General features: G+C 53.3%; 1 protein-coding gene across 12 annotated transcripts in view; it reads left to right on the forward strand.

The window, feature by feature from the left end:
- TPM3 (tropomyosin 3) overlaps positions 1-23,358 on the forward strand; it is a 44,474-nt gene extending 21,116 nt beyond the window's left edge. For 2 of the 12 annotated variants that reach the window (XM_072984090.2, XM_072984093.2), the window contains 8 exons: positions 1,093-1,226; positions 2,289-2,406; positions 3,057-3,127; positions 5,650-5,725; positions 9,301-9,363; positions 10,319-10,388; positions 11,921-11,999; positions 14,131-14,677. In XM_072984090.2, coding sequence (XP_072840191.1) covers positions 1,093-1,226; positions 2,289-2,406; positions 3,057-3,127; positions 5,650-5,725; positions 9,301-9,363; positions 10,319-10,388; positions 11,921-11,999; positions 14,131-14,134 — 615 coding nt within the window. In that variant the 3' untranslated portion in view covers positions 14,135-14,677. Of the gene's footprint in view, positions 1-1,092; positions 1,227-2,288; positions 2,407-3,056; positions 3,128-5,649; positions 5,726-7,871; positions 7,948-9,300; positions 9,364-10,318; positions 10,389-11,920; positions 12,004-14,130; positions 14,678-19,274; positions 19,990-21,800 lie in introns of those variants that run through there. The other 10 variants (XM_072984091.2, XM_020810808.3, XM_020810801.3 and 7 more) reach the window with 6 other exon arrangements.
- Positions 23,359-23,794: the final 436 nt, after the last annotated feature.

The following is a 23,794-nucleotide window of genomic DNA, read 5'->3' on the forward strand; positions in this document are numbered from 1 at the left end:
TCCGAAACAAACCAGGTTGAGGCAGAACGTTATGGGAACATCGGGTAGAGAACGGGTCAGGAAATAGCAAAGTCAATATCTTGGTGGGATTTCCGGATCCCAGTGGATAGATACCTTGAACATAAACACGCCGGGCAGAGTCGTAATAGAACGAGGAAATGTCTGGATCGTTGACGTTGCAGTTCCAGGAGGTGCCCGAGTTGAAAAATAAAGAATTGGGAGAAAAACTTAGCAAAAGTACAGAGACCTGGCCATCGAAACATCTCGTTTGTGGATGAAACACAGTGCTGTGGTCCCCCTTGTCATCGGAGCATTGGGAACAATATCAAGAAATTTCACACAGTCCTATATAAGCAGTTGCAGGTCTCAGAAATCACACCACCCTCAGAGCTACCAAAAAAATCCCCCAGCAATATTAGGAACAGCACACATGCTGCACCGATATCTAGCAGACGATTAGGTTTTTGGTTTAAATTTGTCTGTGCTATATGATACCAGCCAATGTTTTTGTAATTTTGATTGACTGTGTCTGGTGTTTTTGAAACCTCCTCCTCCTCTTAGAACGGCAGAGCTGGGTTTTGGATCTGTCGGGTGGATGGGGGGGGGATTCAGGGTGTCCACCACCCTCTTTGGGACATTTAGGGATGTTGCTCTTGTCCTTTCTCCAGCAGGTTAGACACAATGCCTCTATGGCATTTTCAGGCACTGGCTGGTAGGAAGGAGCAGATCACTTGCAGCTTTTTCGGAAAACCTGTTTCCAAAAGTACTGGTTTGATTTATTTGTGGGGAGGAGGGATCCCCGCACGGACTGGGTTTTCGTGATGCTACATTCTTTTGGAAAATGGATGAGGGGCAATTGCAAGTATTTCAAGAAGAGTAGATACTGAAGGATGGTCTCTCAGTAGCAGAGGGGGAAAAAAACACAAGCGACGAGGTTGTGATATCATCCAGAGGCCGTCTTGATCTGACTCCTGTAGGGACGACGCACAGCCCTGAGGACTAGGAGCTTGAGCATCACTTTCCAAATCGGCGGGTCAGGAAGTGGCGTTCCGCGCCCAATTCCGTGTCTTTTTTTTTCCTTTCCTTCCGCAGGCGGAGGCGGAAGTGGCCTCCTTGAACCGCCGCATCCAACTGGTCGAGGAGGAATTGGATCGGGCCCAGGAGCGCCTTGCCACGGCCCTGCAGAAGCTGGAGGAAGCCGAGAAGGCGGCGGACGAGAGTGAAAGGTGCATGACGGGGAGAGGGGACGAGAGCGAGTTTTGAAGCTGGGGTTGGTTTTGGGGGGATTGTGCAGGGAGAAAAATGGGCTCCTTTGAGCCCCAGCCAAGCTCCACAAACACCTGGAGGACCAGACGTGTCGCCCCGGCTTGTGTAGGAGTCGCAAGCCCTTGACCTCAGTGGTTCCCAGGAGCTTTCCCCGCCAGCTGTGACCGGCCAGGATTTCTGGGAGTTGTAGTCCAAGAACATCAGGTTACCCAAGGTTGGGAGCCACTGCCTTACATAAACTGTGTGATGGGGAATTTGGGGCAATGGGTGATGGAGCAGGAATAGGCTCCGGTGAGACACCGGCCCAGTATTAATTCATCAGCAGCACCGGAGCTTAGGGGAAGATCTCTTTTCCGTGGCTTTGACCAAGGGGGTATCTCCTAGGGAAGGAAAGCCGAAACTTCTCCAAGCTCTGAGAAGGAATGGGGGCGCCGGATGACTTCCAGGGGCAGGGTAGGGTAGGGTCAAGGCTTCTGTAGGATGCGCTGGAGAACGGGTTGGTTGGATAGGTGGGGTCTGGTGGGCTTCTGACCAGCTGCTAGAGAGCCCCAGGGAAAGAACGGCGAGGGCGTCTTGGGGCCGTGACTCTCGTCTCGTGCCAACGGAAGCCCAGTGGCAGCCGCGATCCTCTTGCTTTCGCCCCACAAAGGGCGGAGGATCTCCGTTCTCAGACGCCTCGACTGGCACAGCCCAAGGTGGACATTCAGAACATCAGGAGGGCTGGGAAGGTGCCAACCCTTGGTGGTTCTCTACCTGTTGGCTGATCCAAATAGGTTGAGTGCTGGGTTATATCTGTGGCTCCCGGCCTGGGGTCCCCCGAGGTTCTCGGACTACAACCCCCAGAAATCCTGGCCAGCACAGCTTGTGGCGAAGGAACCAAGGTTCGGAACCACTGGATTATATGCTGCTGTTCTCCGGGAGAGAGACTAGCACGGCTGGCTCTGTTTGGGACCTTCTCTTGAGCGGGCCAGGAGTTACATGAGATGCTGAGAGTGACCCGGCTGCTCCCCTTTCTCACTCAGGGGCATGAAGGTCATTGAAAACAGAGCCCTGAAGGATGAGGAGAAGATGGAGCTGCAGGAGATCCAACTCAAGGAGGCGAAGCACATCGCCGAGGAGGCGGATCGGAAGTACGAGGAGGTGAGCATCCGCGGGGCTGAACGCAGGTCCTTCCCCTGCAAGCAGGAAGGGACCGTAGCTCAGAGCAGAGCCGATGCCTTTCCTCTTGCAGCTGCTGGGTTCAATCCCATAATATTTTCAGATACAATTACAGTAGGAGACACACACACACCTAATCTGAAGCTCAGAAGAAAGTCTTCTACCTGCCAGGGTAGAAGACAATGAGGTGGGCGACAGCAGGGTGAGACTTACAACCAGCATCTGTCAAAATTGTTTTGCTGGCTTTTAATTCCGCCTCCGGAGTTTTGAGATCACTACCACTGCCCCCCCCCAGCTCACTCGAGGCCAGTTTGGGGTTGAGGGCAGTCCCAAAGTATGGGCAGGATCTCACGGGTAATCCCTGTGCACATTCCTGATCATGAAGGGGGGGGGGTTCATCCTTCTCAACCTCTGCCACGATATCTGCTCCCAGTTTCTTGCTGGTTTTCCGGAAGAGGAGCAAAGCGGGTCAGGAAATAGTGCCGAGATTAAAATATATATATATTTGGGAGTTACCTTTTGGCGACTCAGGGACCTTGGGTTTTTTTTCCAGAGCTGGTAGCACCCCCCGCCGTATTGGCAACGGTGCGTGTGTGTTTTTCTCTTGTTGGGTTGACCCTTCCTCTTTCCAGGTGGCCCGGAAGCTGGTAATCATTGAAGGAGACCTGGAGCGCACAGAGGAGAGGGCTGAGCTGGCAGAATCGTGAGTACCTTCCTTTGCCGAGCCTTTTCCGATTCGGCCCGGGGCACAAGCGCTCCCTGCACAAAAGCTTCGCCCCAGCACTCAGCTTTGCACCCTGTCGAACGAGAGGCTGTCTCCTAGCAGGGAGGGAACCACGGCCGCGGACCCCTCCCTCTCTCCCTCTTCCCGCAGATCGGGAGGGTGTTGCGCAGAGTAGTCCCAGAGAAATGCCTGTGATTGACGCCGGTGTGGAATGCGTGGTGTTGACTCAGCGGTGTTGACTTTGGTGGCGCCCTCTTGACCTTCGGGTGTGGCGGCATGCAAGGAAGGAATTAGATGAGGAGGACCCTTGAGGCCTGCTACGGAATGGGGCAGAGCGGACCTCTCGTGGCTGCGCCTCTTAGCCGCACATGTCTATCCGTAAGGGGCTCCGCTCCGTCTCCCTGCTTCCCAAGTGGACGGATTTTCCCCAAGCTGGTCCCAGATGGCCCCGAGGCCAGCCAGACCTGCCCCCAGAACAGAGTGGTTCAACTCTGGCCTCTCCGTTGAAGGAGGCTGTCCCTTCTTCCCTCTGGACGCTTGGCCAGGCTTTCCCTGACTGTCTGAAAGACCCAGCAGGGCTGTTGTTGTAGGAGGCAGCCGGACCGAGCCACTGGCTTCCTGCTGTTGCTTGTGTCTATCAGCTGGACCACCCTGGTGGAGGCCTTCCGGGTTCTCTCTCTTGCTTTTCGGAGCACCCTCGGTGGCATCTGGTTGACATCTGGTGGGCCGGATGGAATCCAGGAGGGGAAGACTTGGATTCTCTCTTGACACAAAAGGCCAAGCCGTTCTGCTAGGAGGGAGGGAAGACCCCTGCCAGGTTTAGGACGGCGCCTCTGCTTTTCATGAAGAGGCACCTGATGCCCAGAAGTGAGGCTCTTTCCCATGACGAGGCTTAGGAGCGCTGAGCTGTCCAGATGTTCTGGCCCGCAAACCCATCATCCCCCTCAACCGTGGCTGATGGAAAGGCGCGGAAGGATTGCACGCAACTGCATTGCGGTCCAGATTTCCTGGCCGAGCTTTGGACTACAACAGCTATCATCCTCCAGGTAGTGTGACGAGTCGTAGTCCAGAAAAAAAGAGATGTGTCCCCCCCCAGTTCTGCCTGGAGAGCAGTAAATGACTGATGGGTCTCTCGATAAGGTAGGGGGGGAAAGGACAGCTGAAATGGCTGGGCTTATTTCACCTTAAGAGGTGAAATAATCAGCTTTGTTTCGAGAGGAGAGGGTTGTCCTTGGAACTTGTCCTGGCCTGACAGGGAGGTGACTTGAGGGCTCCTGACCTTGAGAAATAGGCAAACAGAGATTGAAGGGGGGGGTCCTCTCCCCCGGGAGCTCCAGTGGCTTCTATTCATTCCCCCTTTCTCTTGGAAATGGCTCGGTGTCTCTCCTCCAAGCCCTCCCCAAGCTAGGATTCCAGAATCCGTTTGTAAGCCAGCAGCGGGAGTCAAGCTCGGATTAAAACCCAGCATCGGTTTGTCTCACGCACACGCCCGGAGTGGCTGGTGGATTCCAGCCGTTGCCCTGCGGACTTGTCCACTTGATTTCGCTTTTCGGGGGGTGTGTGTGTGTCTTTCACGCTTAGTGGTGTGTGCATGTGTATGGGTGTGTTTCTCTGTGCGCCTGGCTGCACGCAATGGGTTCACGGCCTCTCCCCTCCCTGGAGATGGTCGTCCTGAATCGGGGGCCCAACACGCCCTTTGCATCATCTTAACGTGGCCCTGTTTCTCAAACGTCTGCCTGTTGATGCCGAATCCCCTTTGCAGCCTTGAGAGCTAGAAACTTGGTTTTAAATTTTGAAGGAAAAAAAATGGGAGCTAAGGTGTTCCTGAGAAGCCCCGGAGGGTTTTTGTGTGTGTGTGCGTGTGTGTTGTTGTGCCCGTAACAGCTGCCCCATCTTTCAGCCAAATCGTAGTTTGGGGAGGTCTCCAAGGGAGGAGAAGGCAGTCTTGGCTAGGGTTTGTGTGTGTGTGAGTGAGACTTCTCAAGACCATTTTCCATGCCCTTGAGTGATCATTTTTTTCAAAAAAATTGCCCGCCCCCCCCCCCAAAACCAGCGCTTGCACCTCACAGTCTGAAGCAGCCCCCTTTTGCTAGAATACAGCTCTCATCTCTCTCAGGATGGGCATGGTAGTCCTTGGCGATCGGGTGGGTGAACCAGGAGGGCAGGGGCGCTCTTCCCCTGCCCTCCTTCCTTGTGTCACGAGTTCGAAAGACCTGCACCGCTTGCTCTCTCCCCCCCCCCCCGAACCGCCGGACATTCTCTCTGGCTGCGGAGACGCCTCGTCCCCCCCCAACCCACCAAGCATGCTTGTTTCGTGACGGCCTTTTATTTTTTATTTCATTTTTCTTCGTCCCTTCTCCCCTTGTCCCCCTTGTTTATGGCTTTGCTTTGTGTCTTTTGTCGTTCCGCTGTCGCTGCTGCTCCTTTTGCCTCCCCCCCCCAAAAAAACACCCCTTACGCCCTCCCCCCTTTTTAACTCCGTGGCCGGTCGCGCCCGACAGCCGCTGCCGAGAACTGGAGGAGCAGATCCGACTGATGGACCAAAACTTGAAGTACTTGGCCCAGTCTGAAGAAAAGGTATTACGCCCTTCCTGCCTGCCCCCCCCCAGCACCTCTGCTCTTTAAATTCTCACCGGACCCCCCCTCCTTCCCCTTGCCTTTCCCATTTTATGCTCTTTCAAATGCATCTCGCTCTCTCTTTCCTGGCTCTTTCAAAGGCTTGCGCTGGTTCTTCTGCTGACTTCGCCCGGCTTGTTTTATTTCCTCTCAAGCAGAGGGGGGGGGGGCAGCGGCAGTGGCCCCCCCCTCTCTCTGCTGAGCTGCTTCATCCGGAACGGCAAAGCGGGTTCTGGGGAGGGCCGGAACGGATGCGACCCCGGCAGCTTCGGTGCCTTATCGTCCTCGCAACGCCTTGCGGGCTCTGCAGTCGTGCTGGGGAGGGTTGCGCGCGCGTGCCCGTGTCTAAAATCTCCTGCCAGCGCTCCCGTGAGACTCCCCGCCCCATGATTGCAGAAATGAAAGGACCTGCTGCGTGTTCAAATCACGGCCTTTCTAGCAAAGCTTTGTGGCACTATCCTCAGCCTGTTGAAGCAGCATCAGCGTCTTGGATGCACCAACGCAGAAACCTCTTCCACCCCTACTGCCCCGTGGAGTGTGGTTTCTGGAGTTAAACCCCATTTTTTAAAATATAAATCCTACTGCATTAGCCCTGAAAAAAAAAAGATGCTAAAGGAGTCTTTTGCACATCCTCAGAGACCCAATTGTTGCTTTTTATGCCTGTATTTCCAGATGGACCCCAGTTGTGCTAAACTCAGGAGAATTCTGGAGTTGAGACCTTTCTTAGAAATAATAACTTTTTTTTTCTTAACCTCTCAGATGCAGGTTGACTTATGAATCAACAGCAGCTAATGGTAAAATAGGGGGCTCTGCAGAATTCATGTAGCAAATGAAACCATCTGGGGAGGGACAGAAAAAGAACTTTTAAAACACACAGAGCCATATTATTAGGATACTCGCCGGGAGATCAAGAGATTAGTAGACAGGAATGATATTTTTAGAACTGAAAATAATTAGTTCTCTTCCTCGCCTCTTACAGCAAGGAAGTAAAAATCTATTGGCTTTTTCTTGCATCCAGCTATATATATATTGCGAGGTATTTATAATTCTATACACACGATCCTCGCCTCATCTTTGGCAGTGAAAGGAGCAGTATGGGAAGTTTAACCGTGGTAAAATGGCACATTTCCGCCTATGTTGCTAAAACCACAGTTTTTTTAACCAAAGGAGAAGCCCCACTGGTATCAGGAGGAAATACTTCTGAGAAAATTGGGTTTGGGTGGCCCTGTTTCGGGAACCGTAGTTCTCCTTTAGAACAGAAGTGTCTGGAGGGAGGTATTGAGAACCTGAAAAAATAGAGAGAGATGTAAATTTTCTAAAAATATATATATATATTTTTACCCCACCTTTCTCCTTAAAAAGGACAGAAGGCGGCTTATCTCTTTAGAAAACAGTATTTAAAGCTGAAAAGTGTAAGGATACAAAGAGAGGTTACATTGTTAATATTTAAAGCTAAAAAAACCCGGTACGTCTGTACATACGAAAAAGGATAAAACAAATAGGACTTTGAGGAATGGTAAGCAAAAGCAGTACCAAAAATACACCCAAAGCAGGAAGGCGTAACAGTCTGTTTAAAAACTCCGCTCCGGCAGCCGGTTTCCCTGGGGAAAGCCTGGCTGCAGAGCGAAGCCTTGGCTTGCTTGCAGAAGGAGAGCCAAGATGGGGGTCAGCCTGGTTTCCGGTGGGAGGGAGTTCCACAGTCTGGGAGCTGCCACCGAGAAGGCCCTCCTCTCCCGTGTCCCCCCACCGAACCCCCGAGCAGGCTTATAAAACCCGGGTACACCCCCCTTTCAGAATCCTTGCCCCTGCAGCGTCTGCAAGGCGTCCGTTTTTGGGAAAGGGCCCGTCCCGCCCCGGGGTCCACGAACGCAGCCCAGCCTCTGCCAATGGGGAAGCCACAGCCAGCCTCTGTCACGCCCGTCCGTCTCTTTGGAAGCTCACACCACACTCTCTGTCTCTTGATTCACGAATTCGCTCTTCTCTCTCTCTCTCTCTCTCTCTCTGGTCCTTCCTCTCTCCCCCCAACCTCCAAAATTCTTTCTCCCACCCACCCACCCACCCCTCCTGTGGCCACCACTTCTCTTCCTTGCCTGCAAACATTTTCTAGTAAATGCTCAGAGCTGGAGGAGGAGCTGAAGAATGTCACCAACAACCTCAAATCTCTTGAGGCCCAAGCAGAAAAGGTAGGGCTGTTTTTACACACACATGCACACATATGCACGCACGCACTTCGGCCCTTCCCCGTGCGTCAGATCTCATGTAAGGGTGGCGTCTTGGGCGCCTCGGCTAGAGTGGGAAGGGGGTGACCCCCCCGGTCTCCTGAATGTTCTAGGACTCTGGGTCCCATAATCCCCGACCTGGAGGCTCAGCTGGGTAAGGCTGATGGGCACCGGAGTCCAAGGACATCTGGAAGGCTGTGACTCCCGCCCCCCCAGTCCTGATCTTGAAGGTGTTCAAGGGTGGCCCCGGGGAGAGCCTGTAGCGCCTGCCTTAGAGGGTCTGGTGAATCTTGATTTCTACAGTCGATGGGATCCTCCGGCTGCTGATGGACGCCAATTCCCGGCATCCTTGGTCATTTGCTGGGCCGTGTGGGGCTGTTAAGCACGGTCGTCTTACCAACATCTGGAAGGCTGCAGCGGGCCACTTTTGGGCTGCGCTGGCCTGGATGTCCGGGAGTGATCGTTGGGGATCCTCAGGAGGCCCAAAAGTTGGGAGCCGGTGGCCTGGAGCGTGACATGCCACCCTGCTGGCTCAGGTTCAAAACCTGACTCAGGATCTCCAGGGGAGGGATGGGGAAAAAAAAGGCTACGTGAGCGGACCTGGGCAGAAGCCCCACCTTTGGGCGCCTTTGGGCTCTCCCGTAGGTGGCAGGGGGGGAAATGCTTAGACGAGGATCAGTGAGCGGTCTCTCTCCGGTGAGAGACTCTCTTGGGCTTCTAGCTTTCCTTTTGCCCAAAGAGCTCAGAGCAGGGTTGAGGCTCTCGCAACAACCCTGCGAGGTAGTCTGGGCTCAGAAAGAGAACGCCAAGTTCTTGGTCTGCTTTCAGTCTAAGCCCTGTGGCCGGAGAAGGATGTGAAGGATGTCCATTTCCCTCGCTGCTCTGATCCCAGGACTGGGAACCTGTGGCCCTCCGGGAATTGCAGGACTACAACTCCCATCATCCCCCTCACCCATCGGCAGTCACGCCTGGAGGGATGGGAGTTGTATGTCAGCAGCCACTGGAGGGCCAGCCTTAGCCTAGCCTGGCGGTCATCACTACGCCAGCCTTCTTTAAGCTCCCCTGAGCTGGCAGCACCCCGCCCATCGTCCCCAGCTAGTACGCCCATACTCCCTGGGGATGATCAAGACACACTGGCTATTTCACAGTGTCCATCTTCAGTGAAAGAGAGGAAGATTTTTTTAAAAAGGTATTTCAGCCAAGGGTGGTGTGTTCGGATCAGGCAGCGGGGAGCCCTCTTGCCAGCAGGCTGTGGTGTCTTTAAGAGAAGATGAGGTTTCACAGCTGGACCCTAACGCACACCTTCTCTCCCCCCAGTACTCTCAAAAAGAGGACAAATATGAAGAGGAGATCAAGATCCTCACTGACAAACTCAAGGAGGTGAGCAGTTCAACGGACGAACCGGAGCAGGTGGCATGTTGTGGACGTCTTGATGACTGAAAAAGGTCTACCTCGTGCGTGTTGGGAGCTCATGAGCTGGCAGGGCCCCCCTGGCTCAAAAGTGGGGATCTTGTAGAGCCGATTCATGGGACCCCCATTTGAGTCGCAACTAGACCTGGGGATGAATAAAAAACAAATCACAATATTCGTGAACTGTCGTTGATTCGGGAGATATTCATCTCTTCGTATTCACCGGGTCCGGAGAGCCCAATGACACGGGGATGAATATTTACCCATTTTTTTTTCGTCGCTTCATGCGTGCTGGCTCCAGGATGGAAATGGGGTTTGCCTTCCTGCAGCCAGCCTGCTGGTCAGTGTCCTGCCGATCAGCTGATGGTTGGGACATTGACCAGCAGGTTGGCTGCAAGAAGGGACAGCCAGGGTTCAGTTAATGCCGAATCGACAAATATTTGTCCCTAAAATTTGGTGCTTTGTGGCTTCGTCCATCCATCAACTTTGACAAATGACAAATCCTGACCAATCACCACTCTCCCCTCCCGATTCGTCTCTATGTCTAGTCGAAGCCCCCAGGGAGCTGAGGATGCTCAATGAGGGCCCAGGGGGACCACCCTTAACACGGAGCCCAAGCATCCCGTACCTTGGAGCCTACTTTCCCCCCAGGAATGTGCTTTTAGCGCCAGGGCATGGCCCAGTCCTTTCACGCAACAATCCACTCCTGGTTTTCCCCTGCCCCTGATTCATTTTCAGTTCAGGGGCCTCCTGGGTGCAAAGATGGGGGAAACACAGCTATCGGTCCCTCTCTGTATTCTGCCTTGTGCGGCTCAAAGATCTTCTGTGTAGCCGTGCAGCAGCTCTTTCTAGCCACCACCAACCCCCTGTAGAAAGCCAGGTGGTCCCTTTCCTTGCCTGATCCCCGTTCTCCTTCCCGTCACAGGCCGAGACCCGTGCCGAGTTTGCCGAGAGATCCGTAGCCAAACTGGAGAAGACCATTGATGACTTGGAAGGTAAGCTTGAAGCTGCCGGTCAGGGAACTGAGGGAGGGGGGGACCCCGCCATCTCCCAAGGGAAAGAACGAACGGGACTTCCTGGCACTTCTAGAATCAAAGGAAGGATGGCAGGAATGAGGCAGGAAGGTGGCCTTGTGCCCATCCCCCCTTTGCCCCCCATCTGGGCATCCCCTTGCCCACCGGGGGAAGAGGGCTGTGAGCTGGAAAGGTCTCCGGTGTTCATTTATCAATAATCAGGAATAGAGCTCCTCTGCTCAGAGGCAGTCTACCTCTTAAATCCCAATGACCGGGGAACACAAGCCAGAGTCTTTTTATTGCCCGCCCACCCCCAGCTCTGCTGATGGACTCCAGAGAGGCCTCCCTTGGAGGGGAAGAAACGGATGGCCTGATCCAGCAGGGTCAGTCTTGGGTTCTTAAGACTTCGGTATTCCCCCCCCCCCCGATGTCCTCACTGAGCTTACGGAGGGAAGATGGGCTAACTGGTGTCAGTGTCTTGCGCCGATGGTGAGGGGCTTGGAATCGTTCTTTTCCTGTGCAAAGAAAAGTCTGCTTGTCAGGGTGGATGCAATGTGCGCGCGTTTAGAACCCAGTCCAGTGTCCGGCAGCCATTGTAGAGTTGGGAGTAGAATCGTGTGACCCCTGCTTCTGTGTGTTTCCAGGTGCTCTCCTTCTCTCCTTCCATGGATGTGCGCTTTTCGAAAGCGGGGAAGGCTTTCACCTAGAGTCTTGTTTCTTCCGACTCAGTCCTTCTCATGCCTCTCCCGCTGGCGCATCAGCGTGCAAAATGCTGTTTCCTTGAAATCAAAAACCCTGGGGTTGGGCGTTAGCTTCCGTTGCACCCTTCCTTTCTCCCGTCCTCGCTCCCCAACCTCGAACTGCAGTCCAAAGCAACCAGGATGAGAAACCGATTCGAATTGTTAGCAGAGATCACAGCCTCGACCCCTGCATGGAGGGTCCTCCTTTTAGCAAACCGGAATAAATTCCGCCACTCCAGAAGCGAGACACAGAGGCCGGGCTGGAGGGGTGGGGTGGGATGAAAACCAAGGATTTCTTTAAAACATCAAATTGATTTCAGTCACGGTGGAAATCAAAGTCCGCCCGGGACGGTTTAGGCGGAAACCTCCCGAGCACGGATCCATTCGGTGCAAAATGAGAGGCTGCCTTTCCCCCTCCCTCCTTTGTTTTCTCCTTTAAAAAAAAAAATCCTCCTTGGAAATTCTGATTTAAAACTCGTTCTCTGACCAATGCTCGGCATGAAACCTGGATCTGAGGAGCTTGGTTTTGAAAGCCCCTGTTCCTCGGGGCGTGGAGAAGGTTCTGCTGATAAGGACAGCTTATCTGTGTTTGTTTCCTGCGGGCCCATCCCCGTGTAGGAATTCCTTAATCGCCGGGGGGCCCCCCCCGGCAGGCGTTGCCGGCCGCTGGCTGGCTGCTTCTTTTCCATCATCCCCTTTCCTCCGCTTCTTTCTCCCACCCCGCACGCCCCGGCCTCCAGCCTCGTTTTCTCCTAATCCCGCTTTTTCTTGTAGACGAACTCTATGCGCAGAAACTGAAGTACAAAGCCATTAGCGAGGAGCTGGATCACGCCCTCAATGACATGACCTCCATGTAAATACCAGGCCTCCGGCCAGCTGGGGTGGGGTGCTCTGTGTGTGTGTGTGTGGTTTGCGTGGCAGCTTGTGCTTTGAACCCGCCTCGTGTGTCATGGGGGGGGAGAGACCTTTAGGGACGGGGGAAACGCCCTGACAAAAGCGGAGGGTGACGCCTGTCCACATTTCAGCCGGCGTTCGGCTGGGTGTTCCTGAACGTTGCAGGCTGGGGACGATGGGAGTGTGTGTCCGATGCACATGGAGAGCACCTGGTTTGCTGCATGGCGCTTCCTAATCATCCGGACATACAGATTCCGATTGATCCAGCGGCAACGTAACCGCAGTGCGCCTTAATGATGCTCTGGAGGGTGGTTGCTAAGACAGAGATCCCAGTCTGCCTTTGGACCAGCCGATCGTTGCCTTAACCACTGGTAGGTCTACCGTGGGAATGGATTCCCAGCATGCTGCAGTCGAGTGACAGACTAGGACTCTGGAGAACAGGGTTCAAATCCCCATTGTGGGCAATTGTGGCACTAAGTAAGCCTCCGAGCATAACCTGGGAGCAACAGAGCAGAAATTAAGTCCCAGCCCTTCCCGTTCTTTAGACATGCACAGCTAAGCTTCCAGGGTGTGTTAGCAGAGCAGTTACGTGCCAGAGTTCAAATGTAAAACTGCCCACAACATTTTATTGTCTTATTTCACTCCCTGGCCTTGCATTGTGTGAATTTCCCAAGTGGTTTACAGCGTAAATAACAAAACAAAACAAAAAAAGGCAGATCTCTAGTTCAGAAATAAAGCAGAGATTCCAGCAGACAAAAGATCAGTTCATAAAAAGTCATCATGGACAGGGAAGTAAACTTGGCAACGTGTATTTTTAAAATGGATTTAAACCAGTGCTTCCCAAGCTTGGGTCGTTCCACCCCCCCGGTGTTCTTGGACTGCAACTCCCCAAAATCCTAGCCAGTGCAGCTAGTGGGTGAAAAGGCTTCTGGGAGTTGTAGTCCAGGAACATCTGGCCACCCAAGGTTGAGCACCGCTGATTGAAACCTTTGTAAATGGTTCCATTTATTTTAAATGGTTCCTGCCCTGCATTTCAAACCCCCCCCCCAAAAAAAAGGTGCTCAGAGCAGTATACGGACCTCAGAATTGAGGTTCTGGGTTCAGAGGCTTCTAAACTAAAAGGCATGGCTCGCAAGAAGAAGGAATTGAGAGAGGGGGTGAAAAAACAAGACAGAGGGTCTCACTAGATAGGGAAAAAGTGTTGGGATTGGGGGTTCTTCCTGGAGGTGGTCTGGATCAGTCCCCTCGCTATCTTGTCCACCTCTGGAGACCCAAGACTGGGAGGACTGACGGCCGGGCTGCCCTCGTCTTTCATCTGACGCCTTCCAGATCTTCCAGGAAACAGCTCCCCGGGCCTGGATGGGGCCGTCGGGGGGGGGGGGGGAGCGGGCACCCTGTAGCCCGGTGGGCACCAGGCTGAGGAACGGCAGCTTGGCTCTCGTTTGCCCGACAGGCCAGCCGTGTGGCGCTGAAACCGGGCCGCTGCCCCCTTCCTGCGTCAGCGGCCGCCGTGCTTTCTGGCTCCTTTCTCTCGTGATGAAAAAGGCTCTCGGCGCTAAAGCAGACTGGGATTCTCTTCGCCAAGCAGGCGCCCGGCCGTTTTCGCAGGCCTCCTTTTCTTTGTAGTTGCTGTTGGCGTGTGGTGTTTTCTTATGCAACGGCATGCGTGTGCGCCTGCGTCCACTGGCTGGTTGTGTTTCCCCCCCTCCCTTCTTAGGCTACAATAACTCTGGGGAAGGGGGGGTGTTGTGTGCAGCTGAGATTTGAGGGGTGTGCGTGTTAGAGGGGAACTCTTGGCAGCAAGCAGGAGGGGTGTCGGTGGAACTGCTTGCCTCTTGACACTTAAAAACCTGCCTTGAATCTAACCCGCTGACTTCTTTGACCTTGCGCTGGTGCTCTTTATGGATTGAGCTTTCTTCCTTATTATCCCCCCTCCTAATGGCAGAATGCGTCCCCCTCCCTCTGCCTTGCCGAGCCCCTCTCTTGAATCTCTCCTCCCCACCCTCTTGCCTTTCCTCCTGCGTGCTGTGCCCGAGCTGCCCGGCCTTCCTTTTAAACTATTTATTTTTTCTCTCTCCTTTTGCGTACAGATGAAAATGGTGATTCCCGAAACGCCACTTAGAAGGCTGTTCCTGCAGCTTTGCGGGGGTTTTTTTTGGGGGGGGATGATTTCCGGCCCCCTCTTCCCTTCTTCTCCAGTTTCTCCCACTTCCCCACGTTGGCGCCCGTCGGCTGAAGTGGGAGAGCCTTCGGCCCCATCCGTGGGAACGAGAGCCTTCTGCGCCGCGCCGGGGGGCGTGCGTGATTTCTCCAGCCGTCCGTCCGCTCTCCCTCTTGAATCGCACTCTCTCTGTCGCTCTCTCGCTTGCTTGTTTGGGGAACAAAGCTTGCTTTGTGATGTCCAGCGTGCCAGACTCTGCCGGGGCGGGTGCGGGAGGGGGCCGGATTCTTCTAAGTCTGTAGACTGAGGAATGGTGCTCCTGCCCCTCGGATAGCTTGCAGGGAGAGCCGGATAGGAGCCAGAGCTGCCAGCCCCGGTGACGCTCAGCCCTGTAGCCGCTGCCACGCTGTGTTGCTTTTGCAAATCGATGATAATGTAACCGTCGGTGGAATGTAATACAGACACCATGCACTGAACCCCTGGACCTGGTCTCATTTCCTCCTCTCTTCCGTCCCTCCAACCAAACAAAGCAAAACTTAAAATCTTCTGCAGATCCCGAAAATATGATTTCTGCCGAGTTCTTTTGAACACACACTTCCGGGCCCGCTTTGGAAGGTTTCCTGCGATGCGTCGGCCTCCCTCAGACGGGCGCCCTCCTGGCGCCGTGCTGCAACTCCCCTCGCCTACTGGGAGCTGTAGTTCAGCCCATCAAGAAGCAGCTGGGGTTGAGAGAGATAGATGGCGGTGTCCTTTCCTCGTGTCGCCCCAGTTTCGCCCCAAAAGGGAGAAGGGAAAGATGATCAGGAACAGTGTCCGTAGTTCTCAGAATGACAGATTGGAGGGCTAGGATATGTTTTCTTAAAGGGATCGGTGAAGCTAGGCTGTGGGTGGTGCAGAAACACAATAAGGACCTCCGTGGGGGCCCTGCTGTTTACAGGTGCCCAGGCTGCCTCCCCCCCCAGCCATTGATCCCCTTTTAGCTGGCAAATGGTTCTGAGCGGTTGCTGTCCTTACACCCACTGGCGATCGGGGCTGGATCTTTCTTTTGGACGCAAGGCCTGCCCGGAGTGGGGAGCAAGCTCTCTGGTGCCCTTCCCGTGGGCGAAAGAGGACGCCAGGCTGGCCTCCCTTTGGCAGCGACCTTTTTTTCCCCAGGGAGGAAAGGGAAGGGGGTCGAAGCCTCATGGCAGAGGCTGGGGTGCAGTCCTGCTTGAGCTGAGCCCATTCACCTCCTGTCGGTGGCCGCCCTCCGTCGGTATTTGTCCCGGGAGGCTTCCCCCTGAGCGTTCCAGGATCCGAACCCACAGCTCCTCCGTGGCCTGCTTGTGCATTGCTCCCTCGTGCTTCCTTAGAGAAGCAGATGCACAAATGTACAAACTCCGGATACAGTGGTGCCTCGCATTACGACATTAATTCGTTCCAGCGAAATCGCTGTAGAACGAAAATGTCGCAAAGCGAAATTAAAAAGCCCATAGAAATGCATTAAACCCCGTTTAATGCATTCTGATGGGCTGGAAACTCACCGGCCAGCGAAAATCCTCCATAGGGCGGCCATTTTCGCTGGCTGTGCAGCGAGAAATCCGTCCCAGAAAACAGCGGGGGGCCATTTTGTTTACCCGGCGGCCATTTTGAAACCGCCGACCAGCTGTCCGAAAATCATCGTTTTGCGAAGAATCGGTACCCGAAGCAGGGAACCGATCATCGCAAAGCGAAATTCCCCCATAGGAAACATCGTAAAGCGGTCACAAAAAGTTCATCATAATGCGATTTCGTCGTTAAATGGAGTGATCGTAAAGCGAGGCACCACTGTACTTCTCTTTCATGGCTGTCTGTTTTTTTTAAAAAGGGACGCTTTGGGGGATGTGACTCAGGAATGAGGATGGCAACCGCAGAGTCTTGAGGCTTCTGCGACCCTCACACTTACCGTTCCCCTATATAAATGCACCTGCTCCTTTTCATGACGGAGAGGGTGGCCCCAAAAGAAGGGTGTGAGGAGATGGCATTAAGGAGCATGCTCGAGGCCCCCCACCCCGAGGCTTCTGGAGAGGGCCGATGGTCCGCGTTGAGGGGGCTCTCCAGCAATGAGAAGGTCCGGGATCGAGAAGCCTCTCTCTCACACACTTTGACACACTCCTGTGGCTTCTGAGCCGCAGGGCAGAAGTCTTTCCACACACGTACGTCCCCACCACCGCCAGGATGTGGAGGGTGAACGGGAGAGGTGCTGGGATTCCTGGCGGGGCTGACCCTCGGTGGACCCCTTGTGCTTTAGAAATCCAGGGTTTCCCGGCCTTTCCGCAGACCAGACGGGGTGGGAGCTCAAAGCTAAGCCGATCCCAAGCTATTACACCACGTTCTGGGCGCTGCTGTGCTAGGCAGCTTCCCCCCGACCCACGGATCCCTTGAGCTGTTCCATCGATCTTGGATGTGGGTGTCTTGAGGACTTGTGGTCATAGATACCGAGAGGGCTGCTGGCGCGGGACCGCCCTTCGCCAAGGCCTGCGCGGGCACGGAGGTGGCGGGGGCGACTTCCCTTTTCTCAAGCCACCTTCGCTCACGCCCGGCTCCCTGCCTCTCCCTCGTTGTGTTTACCCACTCTTTTCTTTCCCCACCCTTTCCCTCTTGACTAAAGGCAAACACTTTATATTTCGATTCGGAGAAATGGAATATATTGAGCAACAAAAAGCAAATATACCTCAGCCAGAGTATTGGCTTCTCTCACGTCCTGCTGTCCACCCTGACCAGAGGCGGTTTTCCCGAGAGGAGGTCAGAGGGATGTTCTTCCCCATCGCTCCTTGAAGAGGGTGTGGTTTGAGCCTTGAACCCGTTGCACCCAAAACCCGATGCTCCACCATTGACTGACACTCGTTTCCTGACAAAGCAAATTTTTAATCCTCGTGTTTCTCGATAAGGGCTGGTTTAACTAGAAAGCTGCCTTACCCCAAATCAGACCCAGTGGCTTCCAGTTCTGACCACCTGCCGCTCCCTTGAGTTTTGGGATCCAAATTCTTCCCTTACCTGGGAGATGGCAGGAATTGAACCCGTATGCAGAAAAACGAGGTGTCCTGCCAGTCAGCTACAAGGCTCCCTGGTGCAAATCTGGTTTGGTGGAGGTTAAACCTCGGAGATCGTGGCTTACTAGCTGGTGGACCGAGCTAACTCTTCTGCTCAACCTGGACGGTGAAAGAGTTTTCTTTGCCCGGTGGCAGAAATGGCTTTCTGTGTCAGTTTGCGAGAACGTTGATGCTTGAAGCTAAGAATGAAAATGTCATCCACGCCTCTGTCTTTGGAGTACTTTGGGGAAAGTCCACTCTACCCGTTAGGTTCCCCGTTTAGCCTAGTATCTCCAGATCAGAGGGTCTTGAGCAGCATCTTCAAGAAGAGGTTCCTCTTGGAGACCATTTATGGGCGTGCTTTGGTTTCTGTGTAGCCTTCTAAGAGTTTTTCTAAGTTCCCCGGCAGAATTCTGGGAGTCCCAACTCATAAAACACGTACCGGCAGACACTTCCCTTCCGCTCGCCTGTATGAGGTGGAGACTTCTTTTTAGGCCTTCTTGTAAAAACCTTCATTTCCTGCTGCAGCGCTCACCGGTCCCAGAAGGCTTTGGGGTGGCTTCCTCCCAGGAAGCGCTGCATCAGGGAACGAAGGCCTAGCCGTCTTGTCCAGGCGAGTGAAAGGAAGGGGTCTTCTGCTGCTATGGGCTTGTGGTTTGTGACTCCCTAATTCTGCACACGGAATTCTAGCAGGTGGAGTTTTTAAAAAAGCCAAACACTACACTCCTGGAGCTGTTGTGGGTTTAGCTAAACAAATGTCTACTGTGATGCAACATAGCAGGCTTCATACACAGCGGCAACAGAGGGTTCCCAGTGTACAGTAGTGCCTCGCTAGACGATGATAATCTGTTCCACTGAAATCACTGTTTAGCGAAATCATTGCCTAGCGAAAAGCATTTCACCATTGGAATGCATTGAAACCTGCGTTCCAATGGGGAAGAATCGTCGTTGTCTAGCGAAGATCGGCCATAGGAAAGCCGCTTTGCGAACCGCCGATCAGCTGTTTAAATAGCTGTCTTGTGAAGCTTAGGTCCCGAAAACACCCGTTTTGCGAGCGCGGAGGGAGCTGTCAAAATCGTCTAGCGAAAATCGGTTTGCAAAGCAGGGACCAAACATTGTCCAGCGAAATTCCCCCATAGGAACCACTGTTTTGCGAATCGCTATAGCGATCACAAAGAGTCAATGTCTAGCGAAAAAACTGTCATGCAGGGGTAACTGTCTAGCGAGGCGCCACTGTATTCCTTTGGAGCACTTCCTGTTTCCGGAGTGCAAGCAGGAAGTGGACTGTGCAGCTCTCCCATCCTCTCCACGGCGTCCTGCCTCTTCCTCCTGGGCTGGCAGGCGTCGGGGGGGGCTGCATCGGGGAAGGAGCTTTCGTGGAGCAGGGCTTTGCGAGGCGGGTAGGTCAACGTAGAGGACACCGATAGCTCACCCGCCATGCTTTGGAAGTGGAGGCCCCCATCGGTTTGTCCGCGGGTGGGGCTGCCTGCATTGGGAAGCTCTCTGGGTCACCTCTCGGCTGGAGAAAGCGGCCAGCGTCCCTCTGAAGCCAGGCTGTGCCCCAGGATCTCCCTGGCGGGTCGGGCACCCGACTCTCCCCTTGGCAGAGGACCGGCGACCCCAAAGTTTGCTTCTAAGCAGATTCTGTACCTTTGCTTCCTAGCTTCGCTTCCTTAGGTATGAAACCACTTCCTCTCCTAGTCTTCTTCTGTGTTCCGGCACGCATTTACTAATACACGGGGCTTAATCTGACGGGACGACTTTCGTTCCTCTGATGATCCTAAATGAAGCAGCTCCCCCCCGCCAAATTGCTTCAAACCCTTCAAAATTGCCCCCTGCTTCCACCCCCACCCACCCCGCTGGAAACCAGTTGGGTTGGCGTGTGTAAACGGAGGCGGGACGAGTTCCCCCATCTTGGGCGTTATACTAATCTTCCCTTTTTTTCTTCTTCTCCCCCCCAACCCTCTCCTCTCTCTTTTTTCTCCCCCCCCCCTTAACTTCCTCCTCTTCCTTGCTGCTGCAGAGCGTCTGTACAGCCAGCTTGAGAAAAACCGTCTGCTCGCTAACGAGCTGAAGTTAACGCTGCATGATCTGTGTGACTGAGACCTGGGGGCTACTAATCCCGTTTAGAGTAAAATAATAATAATAAAAATAAAACAAAGGCAAGCCTTCTTATTGGCAGGCCCTGGGAAATCGGGGGGGGGGAGAAGCTCGGCTGGACATGGACTGAAAGATGGAGGGTGTACGTTCCCCCTAACAAGACTGGCTGACGTAGAGCAATGATTGTGTATAATGGGGGACACTTAGCACTCATCTTCTGTAATGTACTGTTTTTCCACACATGTATTCCAAAGCTTTTGAAAAACCCACCACATCACTAGTAGTAACCCCCACCGATTCTGGGTTCGATAGAGCACCAGTGCTTATAGAAGGAGACTTTATAAGGGTCCCTATAAGTAGCTTGTTTGTGCATATAGAAGCTTGGAATAGCAGGGATTGCTCCACGGTGTGTATTTTTTTTGGGGGGGGTATAGTTTATTGGTGCTAGACATTTCTTCCAAGTCGGTAGGCTGCTGTCGCTGCTTGACCCCACTTTCGAACCCCTCCGACGGTCTCTTCTGTACTTCGATGGTGTTTTTCTGCCCACTTTTCTGTACGCTTCTCTCGCATGGATCAGCTTGACTTGTTCATTTTTAAGATCTTTTCTTGTACCAATAAAACCACTGGCCCACTTGTTACGTGCTTGGGGTGTCCTTTCCCGTGCATACTGCCCGTGAGAACAGTAGAAGCTTGGCTGCCCGGCGGGCCGAGAACAGGCCTCGGGCTTGCCGAGGAGACTTGGTAGCTATCAGCTGGCGGAGCTGTGCCGTGCGGACGAAGGAAGAGGCCGCCTGGAGGCGACAGAAGCAGCCGCTGGGACGAAGCACGCGCCTCCGATGCGGTGGGACCGCCGTTGGCTACGAAGGAATTGTGGTCCTGCAAAATACGTCTCTACTCAGTGGTAGCCTGTTCCCATCTTTTCCACTTTAGGCTCAACCATGCTTGGCTGGGAAAGTGGGTTTTCTTTTTCTTTCCTGCTTGGCTTCGGCCCGCTGTTCGAAAAGCGGGCATGCATGGTGGTGGCGGGGGAAGCATCCGTTCTTCAAACATAATGCTGCGGTCTGGTTGCAGAGGAAAGCTTGGTCTGACCGAATGTTCAGCGCACGGCACACACACAGATGGATGAGGCTTCTGCTCTGGCTTAGTTTTTGCAAGGATGAGACATTATTCCTGCTCTCGTCACAACGGGTGTAGACCTTTCCCTCTGTCATTATTCATGTCTTGATCTTCCTGATTCCCCCTTCCCTGGTTTGGTCCCGAAGGAGAATGCCAGAGCACCCCCGTTTCCTCCTCAAAGGGCTGAGGCAGCTCCAGAAAGCTGATGAAGTTGAATATAGCTCTCCTCTCTGGTGCTGTTTCAACCGAGAAGCCGAGCCGCTTGGGGATACCCCAAGAAGTGTGTGGAATGACGCACAACGTGGAGAGAGAGAGGTGAATGATGTTTTTGCAGGCTGCTAGAAGCTGGGGTGGGTGGGTGGTCAGCTAAAGCTGGGAGATGATTAAAAGGAAAGCCTGCATGGGATGACTGCTTAGCCTGTGGAATTCACTGCCACAAGATGTGCCAGCTGCCCACTTGGATCACTTTAAAATGGTGTGTGTGTGTGAATATCTTTATGCAGGGTGAGACTTTGCTCCCAAAGACACCCTCATGGCACTTGATGCAAAATGACTAACTGGGTAAAAGGTTCGGTCTGATCCTGCGTGGCCCTTTGGAAAGGCTAGGATTCCTAGCTTGCCAATTCAGAAGGCGGAATCCCACCAAAATATATATAGAGAGAGAGGAATCTAGAGTTTTGGTTCTGGCACATCTTGGCTTTACAAAAATATAAAATGAAACACCAGAGGTCTTAATCTGGAAACTTGGAAATATGGTGGCCGGGCATCCTTTCATCTTGGGCGGGTGCCCGAACGCTGCAGGCCTGGATCCTAGCCCCAGCGTGGTTCATGACACTTTGCATCCGGCATGTGCCTGTCGGACTCTCCTCTTAAGATGCCTGGCATTCTGGAGAAGAGCTTCCAAGCAGGTGTTATTTCCCTTCCTCCTCCTCCATGGAGAATTAAATTGGAACGGACAATTCAGAACCAAGGTCAGCCCCCCCCACCCCGGGATCCTGTCTTTGCAGGCTCTGGATCTCCACCGGCGGGGGCAGGCTCTCTCTGTTTTGTGTTTCTTTGAGCATGCTGCGTGCGCCGCTTCTGGCTGAAGGGGGGGGGCACAGCCGGTAATGAGGAACCTAGACGAGGCTGGGAATAGTAGGGTGGTGGGAGGAGGGCCCGTAACCCACACGGTTGTGGTCAGAGGCTTTTTGTGCTGCTGCTGCTGCGGAGGACACGGCCACGCTATGAAGCGTTGCACCCTGTTTAGGCTTCATTAGGAGGCAGCATTTGAATCAAACGTACCCGTCCCAGTACAGTGATTTAACCCCCCCTTTTCCTCTTTTCCTTCCAGATAAACTGAAGTGCACCAAAGAGGAGCATCTCTGTACGCAGCGCATGTTGGATCAGACCCTGCTTGACCTGAATGACATGTAAAAGGCTCTCCCGGCAAACGGACCAGCCTGCCTTGCCCTTTCTCTCTCTTTCTCTCTCTCTCTGTTTCCCCCTACCCACTCCACTGCCTCTGCCGCCCCCATACACAGCCTCGGGTTTTCTGCCAGGGCCAACTCTTGTCTTTAAGAAGGGGGAGGGAAGAAGAAGAAGAAAAAAAGAGGAAATGGAGGAAAAGTAAGGCCAATCTCTTTGACCCTCGATGAGGAGACGGGCCAAGGATTACATTCCACATTTTGTTTTGCCGCTGTAGCCTGCCAACTTTCCTCTTTCACAGGGGTCTTCTTGCAAGCCTGGGCCGCCTCCCGTGTGCCCTCGCGAAGGGAAAACCTACACATGATGCCGTACGGAGGTGTGTCCAAGGTGGACGCTAACCGTGGCACGAGGGGTGGCCTTCCCCCCACATACACACACCTTTATGTCTGGTTGCGGCTGGCGGAAGCATTGTGTGTAACAAAGAAGGCTCGCCACCTTGCTTTTAAGGCCAGCCATTCACCCCACTCTCACATTGCGGTCTGGTGCGCGCCCCTTGCGGCTCACCGGATTTTTATTTGGGTGGTGGGCGTAAGGGGGGGAGTGCTTTGTTTCAACTTAACGGATGATGGAAGGGTCGTAAACGGCCTGGCCTGGCCGAACAAGACTCCCCCCCTCCCAATAAGGGGAATTCACCAAACAGATCCCTTTTTATATCTCCTTGATTTGAGTCTAGATGTTGCTGCCGGCGAGGGTGGATTTGGGGACGCGAGGGTGCGTTTCTTTGCCAAAAACAAAAAAAATGGTGCAGCCTTAGCACATTCTCACGCTCGGGTGGTTTTTTTATCACGATTTCTAGTCCGGGAGGAAGGTAACCGCAGTGTCAAAAGTGATCCGTTTTCTATAAATACACTTTTTAACGGTTCTTGTTCAGTACCTGCTCTCTCTCTTTCTTCCTTTCTCTCTCTCTCGTTTTCGCACCTTGCTTCGAAGAACTGGCAGCTCCTCCGTTTTGGTCTCGTCCGTGATCACCGTGGAATCTCTTCCCCCGCCAGGCTTATAACTTGCGTTGTGCTCGGTAAAGCTTTTTTTTTTTTTTGGTGTCTGAATGTTTTGTGAGGAGAGCAGCTTTTGCCATGCAGTTCGTGTGGGACGAGAGGGGAAATCTCCTGTCCTTCTCTCCCCGGGAGCCTCCTCCTAATTGTCTTAAAAGAGAACAACTGGGCATTTTGACTACGATGTTGCCCCCCCGGTGAGATTTCTTTTTTTGCCAAGGTGTCTGCTGTTTATTTTTTTTTTCTTTTGTCTGCGTGAAAGCCCCTCTTGGAGGAGGCGGCGGCGTGTCAACCATAGTGGCTTCTCAGTGGCCAGTGTGGAGAAATGAGGAAACCATATCAAGTGTTTTGATACTAAAAAAAAAAATAAATACAAAACTTTTGTCTTTTATTGTCTTTTTTTAAAAATAATAAACAGAAGCATTCCCTCCACCAAGCATCTTGTGATCTTTTAAAAAAAATAATAGGGGCTTGGGTCTTATCAAAACTGGAAACCGTAAAAAGTGGGATCTAAATGAGGAGGATGAAGTGTTTCTATCTATTTGACAGCCACAGAGTATTCTGTTTTCTTGGTTAGGAGTTCGATTCCCCCCCCCCCCCCCTGTGGAAGAAGAGCCAGCCTGGGTAGCCTTGGGCAAGCTGCACAGTCCCAGGGCTCCCCCTAGAGGAAGGGAAGGGTCAAGCGCTTCTCATTATTTCCTGCCTAGAAAACCCTGGAAAGAGTCGCCATAAGTCAGAATTAACTTGGCGGTACATGATGATGATGGTGCTGTGGGACTAGGGAGGCAACTTGGCTTTGCTCTCAAGCGCCACAAGGATGTGGCCATTCCCTGGTTAATTGCTATTTAATTCCCCTGCTCTTCATCCC

This window comes from Pogona vitticeps, chromosome 15 (genome assembly GCF_051106095.1).
Source record: "Pogona vitticeps strain Pit_001003342236 chromosome 15, PviZW2.1, whole genome shotgun sequence".
Lineage (NCBI taxonomy): Eukaryota > Metazoa > Chordata > Lepidosauria > Squamata > Agamidae > Pogona > Pogona vitticeps.